This window comes from Strongyloides ratti (assembly GCF_001040885.1).
Source record: "Strongyloides ratti genome assembly S_ratti_ED321, chromosome : X".
NCBI classification, from domain to species: domain Eukaryota; kingdom Metazoa; phylum Nematoda; class Chromadorea; order Rhabditida; family Strongyloididae; genus Strongyloides; species Strongyloides ratti.
The window spans coordinates 4,515,767-4,536,679 of NC_037309.1; the positions used below are offsets into that span (position 1 = coordinate 4,515,767).

The following is a 20,913-nucleotide window of genomic DNA, read 5'->3' on the forward strand; positions in this document are numbered from 1 at the left end:
ATTCTTATTTATCTACTTTATTAGAAAAAAAAAAATAAATTATAAATTTTGAAAAGGGCTAAATATTTTTTTTTGAGCTATTAAGATAAAATTTTAAAAATATTTTAAAAGTTAACATTACAAAAAGTTTAACGATGAAAAATAATTTCTTATAAATATTAATTTTAAAGTGTAAGTATAAAAAGTGATAAATAAAAAAAATTTTTAAACTTAGTTTTAAAATAATTTTCAATTTCTATAATTAATGAATTGTTTATATAAAATCAATGTGTATCTAATAAAAATATTCATTAAAATTAAATAAACATCAAAATTCCTTTAATTTAAAAAAAAAAGTAAATATGATTTTTTTTTTGGCAACATAAACAAACTTATATAATAAAATATTGTTTAAAATGTTACTTACAACATGTTTGTTAACATTTATGAATAATTGAAAAAAAATTAAATTTCTTCTCATAATAATAATTTTATTTTCACTTCCTTAATAAATTTACAAAAAGTACGAGGTTATTAGATGTTATTAAATAACATAAAATTTTTTGAAATAATTAAAATAATAAAAAGACATATAATTTTAGTATTACATAAAATTAATCAGTGTTATATAAATCCATTATTAAAATTTAATAAATAAAATCTAAAATATTATATGTTAAAGTTTAAAAAATTCTATAAGCATAAACAAAAAAAAATATTATAAGCAGTAAAGTAAATTTTATTTTAACATATATAAAATTTATAAGATTTTTAAGATATATATTATAATATTGTCATTATTGTTAAGCTTTTAAAATGTTCAATATTATCAATAATTTTACAAATATTTTATTAACAACTTAAAGAAAAACTAAATTTTAAAAATCTTTTGATTTTTTCTATCATATCATCTACAAGTGAAAAAATTGTTTTATCAATAATTCTCAGTATATTAAAAATACAATTTTTTTTTACCAATAAATTTTTTAATTTAAAAATTTGCTTTTTTTTAATTTTTACTTAATAAATGTAATATTTAAATAGATAAAAATGATTTTAATTAAAAAGATGTATTACATTTATATAAATAAAACAAATATTAAAAAAATAATTTAATTATAAATATACAATTATTAAAAAAAATTATATTAATATTTTAATTATTTATAAATAATGTAAATTAAAACTAGAAAACATTTTTATATGATTATTAATTTTTTTAAATTATATTAAAAAATATTAATTTATTTGAAAAAATAAGATTTATAATAACTTTTTCACAAAATTCATAATATTATACCTACAAGTTACAATAAATTTTTTATATTTAAAAAAAATTAATTTTTTTTAATCGATTGGAAATTAGAAAATATTAACACTTATTTTCTAAGATACTGATTTAAAAACTTTGTATATGTAATACCTAATGGTACGAATATATTTAACCTATGTTTTCCTTTTACTTTTAAAAATGACACCAATATAATAAAATAAAATTTTTAAATTTAAAAAGTAAAACAAAAAAATATATTTTATTCTTTAAATATTAATTTTTTAATTGTTTTTTAGTATACAAATAAATTTAGAAATAAATATATTATTGTAAACTAATTTTTAAAATAAAAGAAAACAACAAAATTTGGTGAATTAATATTATATATTTATGAGAGAAGTTAAAAAAAAAGGATGTTTAAAGTAATTGAATAAATAAAATAAAAGTGTAGTATTATAAAAAATGTAAAAGTGTAATTTAATTTAAAAAAGTAATCTTAATTTAAATTAAACTATATTTATATTTGTCAAAAAGTTTTCCTACCAACTTAAATAAAAATGGTAACAAGAAATTATATTATTTATAAATAACATTTATAAATAACTTTTATAGATAGAAAATAATTGTGTTACGAAATTTGGTGTAGTGACACTTAAATAGAATAGATTGTTATATTCCAAATGTAATAATTGACTTGTACATTGAAATCATCCACCTTTTTATCTATCAATATTTTGAATGTTAAAATAATATATACATTATTATATATTTAAATATTGTATAAAAAAAAATTAAAAGTATTACCTATAATAACTAATGATAATATTAGTATACTTAATGATAATAAAATATAGTGTTTTAATGTTTTGTCAAATATGTGCAGCTTTCATATTTTGTTTACTTTTAATTTTATTTAACGGTTAAGGGAAATCGTTACGAAACACAAGAAAAAATATTTTGAAATAGTTAAGTTTATTTTGATAAACTTTATTCTATATAAGAATATATTTTAAAATTTTATAGAAAACAAAAAAGTTAACATTAGTAAAATATAAGCGATATATTGTTCAATGAACGATCTTTTAAACAACAACAATAAAATATCTTATTCGTTTAAACAATTAATTATATATTATAAAATCTTTTAAAAATAAATAGATTATTTTACGTACCAATATATAAATTAGAGTTTCATTTATATATATTTTATTATATATATTATTAATTTAAAAAAATTTTAAATAAAAAAACTTTTTTTTTTTTGATAGATATGAAAAAATTATTGATAATAAAAAAAAATTTGTAGTTACCATGAATAAATGTCATAATATTTTAAATAATTTATATTAGTAAAAAATTAATTTTTACAAACCAATAAAATATTTTTTTAAATTATTAAAAAATAATCATTTTTAAATATGTTTTTTAAATATACATTTTAAAATGACAACATCAATACTTTTTTTGTTAACATTAATAAAAAATATTTTTGAATATATGAATTCATTATAACATATTTTACTCTGATAATATTGTAAATAAATTTTTAATTCACAAATAAAAACATGTATTAAATATATTATTCATTGAAAAATGTTTTGTTTATAAAAAAAAAAAACTTTAATACCTTGAAATATAATAATTATAATATTATTTTAGTTTTTGCTTAATATTTGAAAATTTATATATTAATATCTTTATTACAATTATGATTATTAAAATTATAAATATATATGACAAAATATAAAGTAATAAAAAAAATATTATATTTGCAATAAATGACTAACATAATTACTTTTTTTTTGTCTTTTTTTTTAGTTAAAATTAAAGTGAAATAAATGGAAATGATAACTCTTTTATAAATAAATCTTTTGTTTTTAACAAATATAGTTAGGATTACTGTGTTCTTCTATATAATCATTTAATTATCAATACAAATAAATTCAATATAACTAGAAGAAATAATATTTTACCATATTTATCATATATGTAGACAAATTTAATTTTTTTCTTTTTTTTAACTAGTTAGGAAATAATAATATTTTGAATATTGTTAAAATTTATTATAATTTTGAGGATGAATAATTATTGATAATATCTATTGAAGAACGTTTTGGAGAATCTGTTGTTAATTGTTGTTGTTGTGTTGTTATTGATGTTGATTTAAAAAATGTTGGAATTGTTTGAGATGGTACTAATGGTGAACCAGTTGAATGAATAGATGTCTTCTCACGACTACCATTACCACAAAATGATTCTCTTTTAGTTATGTTACTTGTACTTACAATAGGATTATTGTCAAGTAATGTACTTTTAGCTGATGTTTTAAATGTTCCATTTCCTAACGATGGTAATCTACTTTCTGATACTTTATATGATGGTCCTGTTGTAACATCATAACTTGAATGATTATCAACACAACAACATTTTTTACAAAAAATTGTTAATACAGCTAGCTTAAATTTTTTATATAAAAATTATATTATTATAAAATTTTTTTTTTTTAATCATAACTTACAAAAGTTAATCCAATAACTTCTATAACAAGGATTGCGACAATAAGCTCAATATTTTTTAATGTTTCGTTTATAGTAATTACATTATCTAAAAGTTGTACCAATCTTGTATAATCTTCCATAAATGCTCTTAATCTCATTTCTCGATCCATATTTTTAGGATAAAGAACTATAAATAATTATATAATTAACTTTATAAAATAAAAATATTTTAACAAACGGAAATAGTAAAAGTTGAAAAAATGTTTTTATATACTTAAAATAGTATTCAATCTTATATAACTAAAAATATATAGTTAATTATATATATATTATTTACATTAAATTTGTGATAAATCCATACAATTAGTAATGAATTGACAAAAATTGTATAAAATATATATGTAGTATATATAGAAAATTAAATAAAATTATGAGGCGATAATTTTTTAATGGTTTAAGAAAAGAAAAATATGTCCATGAAGGATATTAATGATATTAATTTTGTGGAATTAAAAAAGGCAACATAAAGAAGGTTGGGCTTAATAAATTTTGTTCTTATATCATATTTACAAATGTTATTTATAAAAGAAAGTCTTAGTTCTTTGAAGTGATAGCTACTGTCCATGAAAGCTTTATCATATAACGGTGTTAACTAAAGACTTTAAAGTCGTCAAATACAGATATTAAATGATTTATATCAATATGTTTGTAATTTAAGATATAAAAATAAATGAAAAATTATTTATTTATATTAATATTAAAAATAAATAAGGCAATCATAAATAAAAAGTAAAGGTTATTTTTATAACAAAAACTTTATATATATTTAAAGTTATAAAATTTGAAGATGTAAATGTAATAAAATTTAACATTATTAAATATATATAACTATAAAATATTCATTTATTTTGAAATATTTTTATAATATTTTAAATGTTAAAATTATTTTTAAGGATATCTAATAAAGAATATTTGAAAAATTAAACAAAATTGGAGTAAAAATTTCTTTATAAGTATAGTGTGTAAAATTATGATTATTTTAAATATGAATAGAAACAATTTACAAACCCATACAAGGTTTATTATTGGAAGAAAAAAAAAAGAAACTGAGGTTTAAGACGTGATAATCATAATAAAGAATAAATGATGAAATAGGCAGTTTAAAGTCAGTAGAAAGCTTTTATTATCAAAGTACACAACCAACGATTTATAAAGCTATAGTGTGAAGTTAAAATATATAAAATAAAAAGTTGCGCATCAAGCTTCTATAAACTATAATAATTTAAACCTTTTTTTTTTTTTAAATAATAAAAAAGAACGATATTAATGATAATGATGGAATTGCAATTTTTATATTATATTTTAATACAATTTTAATATTATTGGTTATTCTATTTTTAAATTATACCATTTTATGTGTACTATTGTAAAATTTAAATAACTTACTACTAAATATGTAAGAAATTATAAACCAAGAATATTTTTAAATGTTTAACAAAAAAAAAAATGTTTAAATTTCTTTTATACTTCCGTTATTATTTTAAAAAAGAACCTATTCAACCTTAGAACATTAGTTAAAAAAATTTTTTTTTTATTCGACTATATTCTCTTATGATTTATTTTTAATAATAGATAAGAAAAAATTTTTTTATTTTAATAATATATAAAATATTTTCTTAAAAGTTAACAAAAAAAAAACAACAAATAAAATAAGAAAAGAATTAAAATAAGGATAACTTTTTTAAAGTTTTATATATTTACTTAACTATATTTTTACAAACAATGAATAATAATAAAATTAGTCAAAACATGTCCTTTTCATAGTCAAAATCTTCATATAATTTTTTCTTTTCCGCCATTTACAACGGGCATGTATATATGTATATATTTAAAAATTTAAATATATTTAAGTATTTCTTGGCATATAAAAAGTTTAAAAATGATAATTGCAACAATAATCCATTACTTTTAACCACGATTTTTAAATAAATTTCCCAATCCAGAAAGTATGGATCCACCTCCTGTTCGTTGTTTATGACTTTTAGCCTCTTCTTGAAATCTATTTTCTTGAAATTCTTCAAACTTACTACATTTTTTGTCTTTTAAAATATTAGGAATCTAAAATATAATATTTATATATAAATATTTAATGACATATAAACATACATTTCCTGCTGTGGTTGCTGCTTCAAATAAAAGATTACTTTTAACTTTTGCTCCTTCAATTTCATAATCAACAACAGCATGCTCACATGATAATAATGTATCTGGATTTCTTTTACTAACCCAATATTCTAATAATTCAGCATTACTTGGTGTATATGAACCTTGATCAAGTGAGTTTGCTGCTAACCATTCAGCAATAATAGCTAATTTAAATGCTTTACCAAGAATTGGATTATCAATTTGTGCAAAAAATTCATCCTCCAGTTCTCCTCTATTACTACCTCTTTCATAAAATTTCATCCATACATCTACAGCACCTTCTTTTTGCCAATAATCTTTTTGCCATACAGATTTTGAAAAAGCAGTACATGTTGTAAAATTTGGATCTTCTGGAGGTGGACATAATTTTACAGTCAATCTATATGTTCTTTCTTCAGTTGCTCTACATAAATTACCATCAGTATTTTCAAGTAATTTTAATTTTCTTGATTCTTTACACCAATCACAATAAAAACATTCTCTACCACATGTTGCAACATCCATACATCTTAATTTACCTATTGGTTGAATATTAACATCTAATTTCATAGCTAATCTATCAATATGAACACCTTTAGGTAATGTAACATCAACACTCATATCAAAACAATCTGGCCATGTTAAATGTTTTGTACCATTTTCATCAGTTCTACTTGGATGTGAAAATTTTGGTTTAGATAACTTTAATGGTGCAACACAATCTTTACCACTAATTTCTTTACAACATTTTTGAATTCTAGCATTTTTAAGACGTGCTATAAAAAGATTTTTTGATATTGCTGCTTCATATGATCTATCATTAATTTTTTTAATAGTACCAGTACCAATTGGAACATCTTTATCATTATATACAATAGTATTGCCACTTTTATCAGCAACAACTTTTCCAACACTTCGACCTTTTTCATCATAACATTGTGATATTCCTGGTGTCTCAGCAACACATCTATATTTGTCTGAACGTCTATTAAAAAGAGTGTTTAAAAAACCATCTTTATCTCCTAAACTTTGTGAAGTTATTTCTGCTTCAGTTTTTTTACCATTTTGTTTAATAGTATAAGCATAATTACCCTTTTTATCTTTTTCTTTATCATTAAACCCTAAAATACCATCACCACCATTTTTATCCATTGTATTAGGATTAATATTAAAATCAAATCTATCATTTGTAGCTTTAAATCTTGTTCCTTCAACTGTTTTCATATCACCAATAGCTACAGTATCTAAATCATATTTATTATCAGCTTTTAATAAAGCATGTTTTCCTTCTTCATCATCTTTAAATTTAATTTGACCTTTATGACCATCAACAGTAGCAATACCACCTTTATCACCTAATTTTTGTACTTGTGCTCTTTGACCATCTGATGTTTCAGCCGCAGCAACATTTCCATGTGCTGAGGCAGATAATTGTTTATTTTCAGTTAGTAAATTTAAAATAACTCTTTCAGCATCATTGGCATCTAATACAACCTATAGAAATAATATTAAAAAAAAGTATGTATAAAATATTATTTTTTTATATTGTTATATAAAGAAAATATAATTATATGCTATTATTACCTTTTCTATTTTTTTTCCTTTTTTATCTAACCATGAAGAATCTACCTCAATATGTTTTAATTTTTCATTAATAGCAACATTATTTGGTCTTAAACTTTCACAATATATAAAAGAAAATATTGTAAATAATAATATATTTAAAAAAAATAATTTTCTAATCATACTCTATAAAAAATAAAAAAAAATATTAAAAGTTGAATATAATAATAAATAAAAAGAAATGTCCTAGTGTGAGGAAAATATTATTTATGAATAAATATAGAACAATTTAAAATATAATATTCATGTTATTATATATATTAAATAAAAAAAAATATTTAAAAAAATTAGAAAAAAGAAGAAAAGAGATGTATATATATATTAATTTAGATAAAAATATAATAATAAATATTATAAAATATTAAAAAATAATAATAATATAAATAAGGAAAAAATTTTAAAAATAAGAAAGTTGAAATAATTTTATATTTTTAATGATTATATATCCATAAGGCATCCTTAATTGTTCATAATATGACATGATATGATAAATGAATATCAATCATCTAATTATATAGATATAAAATATTTTAAAATTTAGTCTTTTATTTAAAATAAAAGTAAGTAATTATATTTAAATAGTTTTAAAAATAAATATGTTATATTAGATTTATCTAATTTTATATTTTTAAATATAAAAGATATAGATGTCTAGAAAAGATGATAAGATATTCAGTAATTTGAAAGTTTATTTATAATTTTCTTTTATATCAAAAAAGGTAGTTTGATGAGTAATCTTTAAACAAGTATCTTTTCTTTTATACTTTAAAATTTGTCTATCAATGTTATTAATTTATACTATAGCTGTTAGTATGTTTTTTATTAATTCTTTTTTTTTTGTTTAAAATATTATAACTTGTTTTTTTTTTATTTTAGAAGGTTATTTACATGGTAATTAAGCTTATTAGTCATAATACATAATTTAATAAAAGTTTTTTTTTTAATATTATTTTTAATATAAATAGAGGTATTTTAAATTAACAAATAAATATAATTGAAGATTTACTTTAAGTTCCTGGATAATCAAATATATTATTTAAATTATACATACCATATTCAATTGCTTATCGCTTGAGGCATTTTTAAACTTGTCATCAATTGTTCTACTTGCTAAACATTATTTTAAAACTTTTTTAATATATTAATATATATTAAAAAGGTGTATATAAATTAAAAAAGAAACAATAATGAAATCATGAATTTGCTTTTATTATTATTATAAATAAAAATATACAAAAAAAAAGATCATTTATAATCGTTCTAATTTTTAAATTATATTTTAGTAAATTTATTTTTATCATATTTTAATTAAGAGACAAATTAATATATGTATATATATATATATATATTTATAAATAATATCATCTTAATAAATAATTTGTGACAATGAAACATTATTATCACAATAATATTTCACTATTAAGTATATTGATTTGTTCTTGTCCCAACTAATATGTCAATATATATTATTAAAAAAAAACTATTTTTAATACATGATTTATATATTTTATCAATTATATAATATTCCTTAAATTTGCTTTCATGGAAAAAGCTTTTATATAAATTAATTATTATTGAATATGTATTTACTTGTTTGCCATTATACAGGTTAATTTTTAATTAAATTATGCCAAGGTTTTTCAATTGAAAAAAAATTTTGATTAATTACATAAAAGTATTTCTTATATTTTCAAATATTTTCATTTCTATATAATTTCATAACCAAACTTTCTCTTATATGATTTATTTCTTCAGAAATAAATTACTTTTTTTGTTGTAAATTAAGTAAATTATTGAAAAAATTGAGATATAAGCAAATACTGTTAAAAAAATATTTGAATAAATTTAAAGAAAAAAATTGATGATCTATGAAGTACTTTTTTTTTTAATTTTTTTTTTTTTGAATAGTATTATATTTTTATACATCTGATGTTTCCAATTTATTATCTAAGATATATTTAATAATATCCTGTTCTTGCTCAAAAACAGATCCTTCTTCTTCACTTATTGGTGGTGGAGAAACTTGTGGAACAGGTGGTGGAGTTGAACTTGTTGATTTAATAACATCTTGTTGTGTAACATCTTCATTGTTAGAATTTTCTTCCTCCAAATGAATGTGTAATATTTTTGAATCATTTCTTCCTTTAAATAATTTTCCCTTTTCATATGAATGTTCAGTTATTGATACATTTGAAATATTATTTTTTTTAGTTCCTCTATATGTTTCAGAGGAATCAAGATTATCAACAATAATACCATTAGTATCATGAGAAGAAGCTGATGAGATACCGGATGTTGAGGAGCCAAAACTATCACTACTTGCAATAGTCGAATTATGACTATGTTTTTTGGTATTTTGATCATATATACGATTACTAATTTTTTTTGATGAACCACTAACGGCATTAGATAAATTTAATGAGAAACGTTTTAATATACTAGTTTGAAATGTACCTTTAGGTTTCATCATATCAATTTGATCAGCTGTATGGTATCTTCTTTCAAATCTTCTACCAAAAATACCACTATTATTATTATTATTATTACCTTGTGATGGTAATGGAAAAACATCCCCAATATTTTGATCTTCTTCTGTTATTGTTTCATTAACTGTATTTACTTCCATTAAAACATTCTTTTCATCAAATGAAGCGTTATGATTTATAATTAAATTGTCATCTTTTTTTTTTTCTACATTATCATATTTATCATTATCTTCTATAGAAGAATCTTTTATAATTACTTTATTATTATCATTTTCTTTGGGACTGGGACTTCTTGATAATTTATGTTCATCTGTAGATTTAATATTTCCGGAACTATTTGATCTAGATCTTATTTTTGAAATATTTATACTATTATTTGATTCATTATTAGTTATTTTATTTGGATTATTCATATCAATGCTTGACTTTGAATGGGCCATTAAAACAGGTTGAATATTATCATTAGATATATTTATCTTTTTACGTGATCTATCAGAAATTGATGAAGTATTTTGAATAGTAATAGTTCCATTACGTGGTCCTCTTATTATTCCATTAATAACAGGATATTCTTTATCTTGATGTAATATTGTTGTTGAATTTCGAATATGATGATTTCTTAAACTTCCTCCATTTGATATATTTTGATTATTTAATGCAATAACTTGTGAATCCATGCTATTGCTTTTTCTATGAACATAATTTTGATCTTGAATTACATATCCATCAATTTGATAATTACCAATTCCATGTGATATTTTTCTGTTATGTGAATACCATGAATATGGATTTTGATTATCAGGTAATTGATGAATATTATGAAATGCTTGTTGAATTGACATATCATCCATCTGACTCATTTCATATGATGGTTCGTTAAGTCTTCTTAATGTTCTAAATTCTTCTTGAGCTATAGATAAAAATTCAATCCATCTTCTAGTTTCTTCATGTGATGATGTTTGCATTACATATAATCCAGAAAGTGCTTCAAATTCATTAGTATAAACTAAATAAAAACCAGTATAATCTTGACATGGATAAAATACAATATTTGTAATATGCATTGGTGGTTTAATTATCCTTAAACGATCTTTATTCTTATTAATAACTCTACATATTAAAAACATATCAGTCATTACAAAACATAAAACATCTGTTTTTGGACCATTTCTATTTTCACGTAATTTAATATCACCTTTATAAAATACTCTTCTAAAACGTGGTGGTCCCATTAAATATGGCATTGGTTGATTTAAATTAAGAACATTTCTTGTACTACGTTTATATAATCTAAAAAATTCATCATTATCAATAATATCATATCCTTCAATAGATGCCATTATTTCTTCTAATTGATTTCTCATCATATTTTGAGCTATTTCAATATCCATTATACTATTAGCTTCATCAATTTTATCATAAATAGATTTAGTATATTCATATTCATCTTTATCATTTATTGTTTCAAGATATGTTTTTGTTAATAATGCATATCTTGTCATTCTTTGCATTGGTGCTGTAAATATATCTAATAATTTTTGTCTATTCATTGAATTTTGTGATTCAGCCCAAACAATAAATTCATGAAAAAATTCATTTTCTGATTGTTTTTTTTGTATATATGAATGAGCTTCTTTGGCATGACAATTAAAAAATATATAACATTTAAACCATTCATTAATTTCATTAAAACCATCAAGAAGTGGTTTAAATGATAATGGTGTACCTTTTTCACGTGTTTCTTTTAATATTGGCATAATAGCTTTAGCCCAAAATACTTTATTACATTGAAATAATTCAGCAAAATTAAGAAAAACTGTTCTTCCATTAATATCACGTAAAAATCCAATTTTTTGCATTTCATTAAAATAATAACATAATTCATCCATTTGTTTAAGAAGATATATATATCTTTGTTCTGTTGTTATAACTTCCCAAATAATTCCTTGTTGTTTTTTTTCATTTTCTGTCATATCATTACTATTATTAACAATACATGACCAATGATTTTCAAGTTCAAGTTCTGATAAATCATTTCTTGATAAACATTCTTTTTTTAATATATTTAAACGTGATATCATATCTTGTTTTTCCTATAATATAAGATATATAATTATAAATTAATATATTATTATTAATAAATTACCTTTCCAAAAAAGAGACTCATTCGATTAGAGGTACTTGATCGTACCTTTTTTGTAATTGTTTCTTCTTGCGGCATAATCATATTTGTGTAATGACATATATTTACATCATGCATTCCTGGCATACCATTAATTAAAGGACAACCACAAATTTGAAAACTAGTAACCCCAAAAGGAGATGGTCCTTGATGATGATTATTTATTGTTCCAGTACCATTAGATGTTGAATAAAGATATGGATGTTGAAATGGTGGAGCAACAGACATTGAATCTTCAATATTACTAGATTGTTGTAAATTATAAGGAAAGTTTTGAATAGGTGGATGTGATGTTTTACCAAGAGAAATTTTACGACTTGTATTATTTACAATATTACCAGTAACAGTTCCACTATCTAATGAATTATTTCCTGGAGTACTGTTAGCACTAACTGATCCCGTTAGTGAAGAATTAGAATCAACAGAATTGTGAAAAAATTGACTATTAGGATGATTTTGTTGATTAGGAGCAGAAGTTGTTGCGGCTGGTATTATACACGATGGTGGAGGTGTTGTACAAGAAGATAAATTTCTAGTTTTAGATAACTAAAAAAAAATAATAGTAAATATATATATATATTTTTTTTATATTTAATAATTTTTATTTTAACCATATATATATTAATTATATTAATAATATGATGATTATTTTAAAAATTTTAAATAATTTTAAAACTAAAAATTTAAAGTAATTTTATATATTCTTTATATATATATATATATATATATATATATATATATATAATATAATATGGTATATACTAATGGATCATTAAATTCCACTACAGATGGAATGTTCAGATAAGTATATTTAAAAGTTAAAGAATGAGGAATTAAACAGAGGAACTATTAATAATTTTATAAAGGATAGGATATATATTTATATTACTATTTATATGTATATTAAAATGTACAAATATTATTGTACCTAAAACTTTATTTAAATAAGTGGTTAAAAAGTTAAATGTTCGAAAAAGGAATATTAAAGTTAAAGAGGATAGGAATAGTAAGAAAGAGAAAAAGAAGAATAAAAGATTTAATTTAGATGGCAAGGTATATCATAAATAATATTTAAATTCTTCTTATTTACTATAAATATAAATATATTGGCATTTAATTATATATATATATATATATATCAAAAACTTTAATATATAATAATATAGAAAATTAATTTTAATATATGATAGATCAAGATATGTTATATAATTTATTAATATATATATAAATGTCACAAAAATTTTAAGGTAAAAATATTTTGAAATAAAATTATACAAATGATATAGTATTAGAGTTTTGATCTAATTCCTTTAATATATTTATTATATCTACAAGTTTAAGATAAAGAATAATGTGGTAAATATTTTATGTTAAAGATTATTTAAAGTGATAGAATAACATGTATTAATGGTTAACAATATCATTTTAAGTTATTTGTGGTATATAAGACATTCTATTATCAAATAAACAATCATTGAAATAATAAATTTTTATACAAACTAACTACAGTTAGGTGTTAAAAAGAATTGAAAGAGACAGAAATAATTATTATTATTTTACAAAAGATCTTCTTGTTAGAAGAGGGTTATTTTACAGGTAATAGAAATTCTCTATGCAAACCACTTCTCAACACACTAATAATTTTATATATATATATGATTTTTTTGTTAACAATTTGTAAAATGAGATTGATTCTTGAAAATATATACATATTCTTATTAAATAATAAATAATAATAACACTAATAAAAATATTACCTGAAATTGTAAAGCAGAGCTTGTTTTGCGCAATGATGGTATTCTTTTAGGTACCATGTCCGGTGCTAGTAATGTCATAGGAAGTGAATGTCTATGAGATGAATTATTTATTTCATCATCAAGTTGTTTAGCTACAACAACAGATAATGGACCCATAGCAATTTTTTTTTCAATACATTTTTTCATAGCTATTGTTTCTGGTACAGCACTTATTAAAGCTGCTGCAGCTCGAATAGCTGATGATGGAGATTCATTAGCAGAAGATGATCTTTTATTATTCTTTTCAATAACAGGAGAATTATTTTTTCCTGATAATAGTTTCATCGTTTTTTTCTCGTTTTAATAAAGCAAATAACTAATATAATTTTTATTTGCTTTTCTGACTTTCAAAAGTAAGAAAGAGTTTAAAAATTATATATTTTAAACTTATTGTCTAAAAAAAACTTATCTTATATAAATATTTCAAGAAAAATGTCAAAAAGACCAAATATTAGATAATATCTAGAAATACAAAAAGTGTCTATTTCAATTTTAATAGTTCTAAACAGGATAAAAATAAATACACTAGAGAATTATTCAATAATATATGAAAGTTTAATATTTAATATTTAAAAAAAAAATAAAGTAACATAAAACAAAAAAAATAAAATAAAAAATATAACAAAAAAAAAAAATATAAAGTGAAGTTAAAAATTTTAAGAATGTTAAAGGGTATAATAAAATCAGATAAGATTATTTAACTCTTTTTATAGTATTGCCGTCTATTATAGTATAAAAATAAGAAAAGTATATTAGTCATATTATATATAAAGTAGACATAAAGTAAAACAAGCTTTTCTAGCTGACAATCCTGATCTGAAGAAATGATTCATCAAATATTTAACTTTTATTTTTCCTTATATATATATTACAAAATATTTATTAGATATTAAAAGAAAACAATAATATTATAAAAGCATTTAAAAGAGATATAAATAAATATATATATATATATATATATATAATAAAAATAGAAAGGTTTTTGATAGTGTATTAAAAATTCAACGAACATTTTAAATATCAATTCATTTTATTTTTGATAATGTGTTAGCAGAAAACTTATAATCTTTTCATTAAAATAAAGAAAAATCATACATTAATGAAGCATTGACATATTGTATTCTTTTTATTTAAAATATTACATAAATTATAAATAAGGATTCAAATAAACAAAATATGAAAGAAATATTTACTGTTTTATACTATTATAAACTTTAATTTATCGTTTTAAATTAATTCTAAACATTCTTAGAAAATGAAAATATATAGTCTTTATAAAAAATTTATAAATAATGTAACAGATATTAAGAAGAAAAATGATAATCTTAATAAAGAAAATTCTTAAATTTTAACCTAATGTACTAATGAATATTTATACATTTCATTTCTTAAAATTAGATAATATTTATCGTGAAAAGTATATAAATAAGAAAGTTATGTTAAAAGATAAAAAAAAAATAATTGCATGATACAAAAACATCAAGAAATAACTTCTTAGATAGGAATGAGTTAAAAATACTATATATACATATTTCTCAATAGTAAAAACCATTTGCTTACAATTCTTACTATAAAATTAATTATACAAGACTAATTATTTTTTAGAAAAATTGTTAAAAAGAAAAAAAAAACTAAAATATTAATATAAAACTTAAAAAAAAAATTATTCCTTTAATAAAAATCAAATGTCATTTTAAAATAATAGGCAGACGTCTTTCTACTCCATTATTATATATTTTTTTTAAATTAACAACAACAAAATAACTTAATAATTATAATAATTTATCATAAATATGTATTTATTTAAAATTAAATTTAAAAATTGGTAATTGATGTATATAAATATAATAGAGTAATTAACAATTGTTTTATATTGCTTAAAAAACACTTTTTAAAGTCTTTTATATTTTGAAGATCATACTTAGAATACAATATATATTAGTCGTTTTTAAAAATATTATAAAAATTTAGAATACAATTTTTTTAATATTAAGGTTCATTATAATGAAGCAAATAAGATAACATTTTTTTTTTAATTTATTTGTATTTGTATTAAAAATAAAATTTTTATACTATAAAAACATTGCTACTCTTAATAATATATAAATATATTTTTAATATAAAAATAAATACATAGTAAAAATCAAAAAAAAGTAGTTTTATTATTATTTATAAATAAATTGTATAAATAGAATAACAAGATAAAGATTCAAAAAATATTTTTTATAAAAAAAAGTATTTTTAGATAAATTTTAAATAAATATAAGAGAGAAAGCAATTAAAAGGTGAAACATTTGAGTATTGAAATGCTAATTACTCTTCTTTTAAAATACTTAAAAATAAAATATATATACATAAAAAGATATGTAAAATGCAATACTATATTAATGAAACTTTCTCATTTTACTTTCACTAATCATAGGAAAAGGAATCCCCTAATTAAAATGCAAGTGATAAAGGAATGAACTTATAACATTCTATAATTTAAAGTACTCATTTACTTTTAAAACTAAAAAAAAAGAATATTTTAACATTTAACATTTAAAATTTTATTTTAAAATTTTCCTTTTGAATGAAAATATTTCTTTCCTTCTCTTAAAGTTAAATGAAATATATTTCTTAAAATTGTTGAAAAGAAAATTATTAATATTTACCGTTAATAATTTATATAAATTTGTTATTTTTATAAATACTTCTAACTATACTTTTCTCCTTTTATATCAATCATTAAAAAATAAATGCATATATTAAATATATATATATATATATATATATATATATATATAAAGTTATATTAAAACAACTATTATAATAAAACATTTGTAATAAAGTGTTATTTACAAAATTTTTTTTATTTTTAATTATTTTTTTATTTTAAACCCAACCATCATAATTTTAACTAATTATTACTTAATTATTAAATTTTTATATAAATAACTTACAACTTTACTACTGATAAAAGATGATTTCCTTGAGATAGCATCTGCAGACATTTTTCTGTTTGTTGATAATATTCCTTTATTACTATTTGAATGTTGAAGTTGATAAAGAGTTTTAGCACCAGAATTATGTCCAAGTGATGTTTTTACCATACCTATAGTATCACCAAACATATCACTACTATCTCCAGTAAATGAATTTTTATGTTTAATTGTTAAAAGTGTTCCTTTTTTACCTATAATAAAATTATTATTTAGTAAATTAAAGTTATACAAAAAGTATTTTTATAATAAATTATATAGAAATTGTTAATATATTTAATTGTCAAACTGTTATAAGAATTTATTATATCATATACTTTTAAATAAAAAAATCATAAAGCTTCTAATCACCTTACTTTGTACTTATACACTCCCCTTTATAAATAATAAAAATTATATAAAATAACTTAACTGTATTTTTCATAGTATATATAAAAAAAATTTCTAAATTTTTGTACAATAATTTTTAAAATTTTTAATAAAAATTCGTATAAAAAAGATAAATGTAGTAAAATTTTGTAATATTGTATAAAAAAAATAATATTATGTTTCAAAAAATGTGAAATTATAAGAAATAGAAGAAGAATATTATATATTTAAACAGTAATATAACTAATACAACTTTTCATACGATAAGAAGCTATGGGAAGATTTTTTCAAGATATTTTTCTTTTTTAAAAGCAACTTAAACAGAAAAAAAAGATAAATATTAGAACTAAAAAAAAATGATGCAATCAAGTGGTTCAAAAGAAAATACAGATAATTATTTTTAAAAAATAAAAATATGTTGTTTCCTAATAATATATAACAGTTATGTTATAATTAGAAAAGCTTATCTAAACAAGTGGATGAATCCTTTGAAATATACCAGAATAGTTATCTTATAACATAGGGATAACAATTTATTTTAAAAATAAAATTTTGCAAATAATTAACTCTATGATTTTTTTCTAAAATAAATTGTTTTCAAAAAAGTAGAAACAATAAATATATATTTTTTAATGTATATATATCATGTAAATGTGTAGAAAATATTATTAAAAATTTTGCTTCCCTATTTGGGCAATTTGTAAAAAAAAAATATAAAAAGATTTTGAAAATTATAACTTGACTATATTTAAAAAGAGGAAGAAATACTTACTACTAAATTTAAAGTTATATTTTTATATAAAAATCTGTTAAATAATAACTAATATAACTAGTTATATGTAAATTAAAATTAATAAAAAAAAAATATTTTTTAAGATAAAAATATTAAATAAAAATATTTTCAGAATATCCATAAAAATTTCAATTTTATTTTTGATAATAATAATAAAGTATTTAACATTTATGTTTTATATATCTTAACAAATATACCCAAAAATTATTAGATAATAAAAAGAATTTTATAAAAATTAATAAATATTTAGAGAAGAAGGTCGTTTTAGTAATTGTGATTTGGATGTATTATTTACCATCTATAGCTTTAAACTTTTGATTTAATAAAACTTTTTTATTTACAATCTCTCAAAACTTCAGTCTTTTCATAATGAGGATTAAAACGTTTACACAAATATGTCTATGTGTTATTCTTTGATTTAAACCTGTCTATAAATTGAACTAACTATTATCAGTAGTGTATTTATTAATAAAAATTAATATTACTAATTATTTGTTAACTTTTAATAAAAATTTTATAAAAATAAGTGTTAAAATGATAACATCTTAATTATTCAATATATATTTATTTATATATCAATAGTAAAATCAAAAATATAACAAAAAGTTATTAGTCAAATTTATAAAAGAAATAATTTACATATTAATATATGAATAATATTTATTCTTAAAAAAATATATTTTTTTAACTAAAAAGTAACAAACTAAATATTTAAATAATCTTAGATTATGGTTACATTTTATATATAATCTTTAAAAATAACATAATGATATATTTTTTTATCTGTTATATGATTAAAAAAATCTATTAAAAAATGTTTCATAATTTTGTTTAATGCAAATATGAAGAAAAAAAAAGATTTTAGAAAATAAATGATACAAATATATTATTAGTGTCAAGATTTTTTTTTATTTATTCATAAATGATACTTTATTTTATCAAATTAAACGTACCTTTAACAAAAATTTTACGACCAACAAGGTAAATAGCTTCACTATTGTCAGGAATTGGAGTATTACTATTTTCAAGCATACAATCAACCTTATCAATCGCAATGCCTTTCATTTTTAAATATGGACCTAATGTATCTTTTAATGTTACTCCATTTGTAACTTGTATAAAATCAACTAAATTACTACTACTATTAGGTTCATCTTCACATATTTCAAAAATAAGTGTATTATAATTATTATTAGTACTTTCATTTTTTTGTTCAAAATCCATACTTTGATATCTTTTCTAAAAAAACATATAACAAATATTATATTTATATATATATATATAATGTATAAAGAAAATATTTTTTTTTTATAAAAAAAAAGAAATTTAATTTTTGAAAGAATATAAGTAACAAAAAGGAAAAAAAAAACATACCATTGAATCACTCCAATCAGCTAAAGATGGACGGCGACCTTTTACTCTTCCACAACTAGACATTTGGCAATAGGTAATATATAGTATGAATGTAATATTATTGTATAAAAAAAATAACCTGTAAATATTAATAAATTATCATTTATTATTTTTTGTAAATATTTTAATTTAAAAAAAATTTATATTAAAAAATATATATTTTTTTAAATTTAAAAAGCATTATTTCAACTATTATAAATATAATTTTTACATTAATTATCATTCTTTCTTTGTTTTTTTTTATTAATTTCCCCAAATAGTACATAAAAATATTTACAAATAATTTTTTTTATTAAAAATCAATCATATAAAAAAATACATTTTAAATAGTTTAGTTGAAGTAAAATATTCATTTATATTATTATACATAAAATTAAAAAAAATTTCATTTGTAATATTACTCTAAAATTAGTAGTATAAAACTATTTAAAAACATTAAAATATTATTTTTTTTATAAAACATTTTATATAATGAAATGCCAATATTTAATTATAAAGAAAAAGAAATGTTCACATAAAGAATGAATCTTAAGATTTAAACATATTAAATATAACAAAAGAAAAAAGAGAGAAAGAAACGCCTACAAATTTTCAAGGTGTGAAAATAATTTTTTGTACTCCTTTTGTATTGTTTTCATATTTATTAATTATTTTATAAATTAATTATAAAAACTGGTTTTTAAAATATTAAAAAAATTTTTTTATTGTAATTTAATAAAGTTCTTTTCAAAACTTCATTAAAAGATATTGGAAGAAAAAATAAAAAAATGATTCTATATGTTAATGAATAGGTAGGTGGAAAAGTTTATAAAAAATTATACCATAACTTTTTTAAAATAAATAGTTGAAGAAGTTAATATACTAGAATACAATTAAAATTAGTAAAAATATATAAGAAATAATAAAATATATATAAACAAATAAATTTTTTAACATTGAGGTCAAAAATTTTATCGTTACCATATGATATAGCTTTAAGAATATTAGTTTATAAGTTAAAAAAATATTATTTTAAAAGTATAAATATAAAAAAAAAAATTTTTTTAAATAATAGTAAAAAGAAAGAGGAAATAAAAATTGGTAAAAAGTATGAAAGAATAAATTATAAGATCTTTTTAAAGATATCATATTATATTGAAGTTTTAGATAATCCTTAAAACAGATAACATATAAAAAGTATATTTTAAAAGAATTGAAATATATGACAATTAGGAATATGTTTTTTTTTTGATAATGATACTAAGATGCCGCTATTCTTATATTTAATATATATTTCATTAAGTTTTCAAAAAACTTTTATAATAAATTAAATGTTTATTTAAATCGTTTAAATTAA

The 20,913-nt window shown here is 18.8% G+C and overlaps 3 protein-coding genes across 3 annotated transcripts; all 3 read right to left on the bottom strand.

Annotated features, from left to right (window-relative positions):
* Positions 1-3,315: 3,315 nt before the first annotated feature.
* On the bottom strand, positions 3,316-3,920 carry SRAE_X000097600 (Hypothetical protein; the record flags this gene model as incomplete). Its single annotated transcript, XM_024645386.1, has 2 exons — positions 3,316-3,708; positions 3,771-3,920. The coding sequence occupies 2 exons, from the start codon at positions 3,918-3,920 to the stop codon at positions 3,316-3,318; spliced, it is 543 nt and encodes a 180-aa protein (XP_024510849.1).
* Positions 3,921-5,718: 1,798 nt separating this feature from the next.
* Positions 5,719-7,680, bottom strand: SRAE_X000097700 (Hypothetical protein; the record flags this gene model as incomplete). The annotated part of the gene is made up of 3 exons (XM_024645387.1): positions 5,719-5,868; positions 5,917-7,428; positions 7,519-7,680. 3 exons carry the CDS (start codon positions 7,678-7,680, stop codon positions 5,719-5,721), a joined length of 1,824 nt encoding a protein of 607 aa, XP_024510850.1.
* Positions 7,681-9,475: 1,795 nt separating this feature from the next.
* SRAE_X000097800 (Dbl homology (DH) domain and Pleckstrin homology domain and Pleckstrin homology-like domain-containing protein) lies at positions 9,476-19,601 on the bottom strand (the record flags this gene model as incomplete). The annotated part of the gene is made up of 6 exons (XM_024645388.1): positions 9,476-12,136; positions 12,190-12,771; positions 13,983-14,315; positions 16,964-17,196; positions 19,118-19,403; positions 19,539-19,601. 6 exons carry the CDS (start codon positions 19,599-19,601, stop codon positions 9,476-9,478), a joined length of 4,158 nt encoding a protein of 1,385 aa, XP_024510851.1.
* Positions 19,602-20,913: the final 1,312 nt, after the last annotated feature.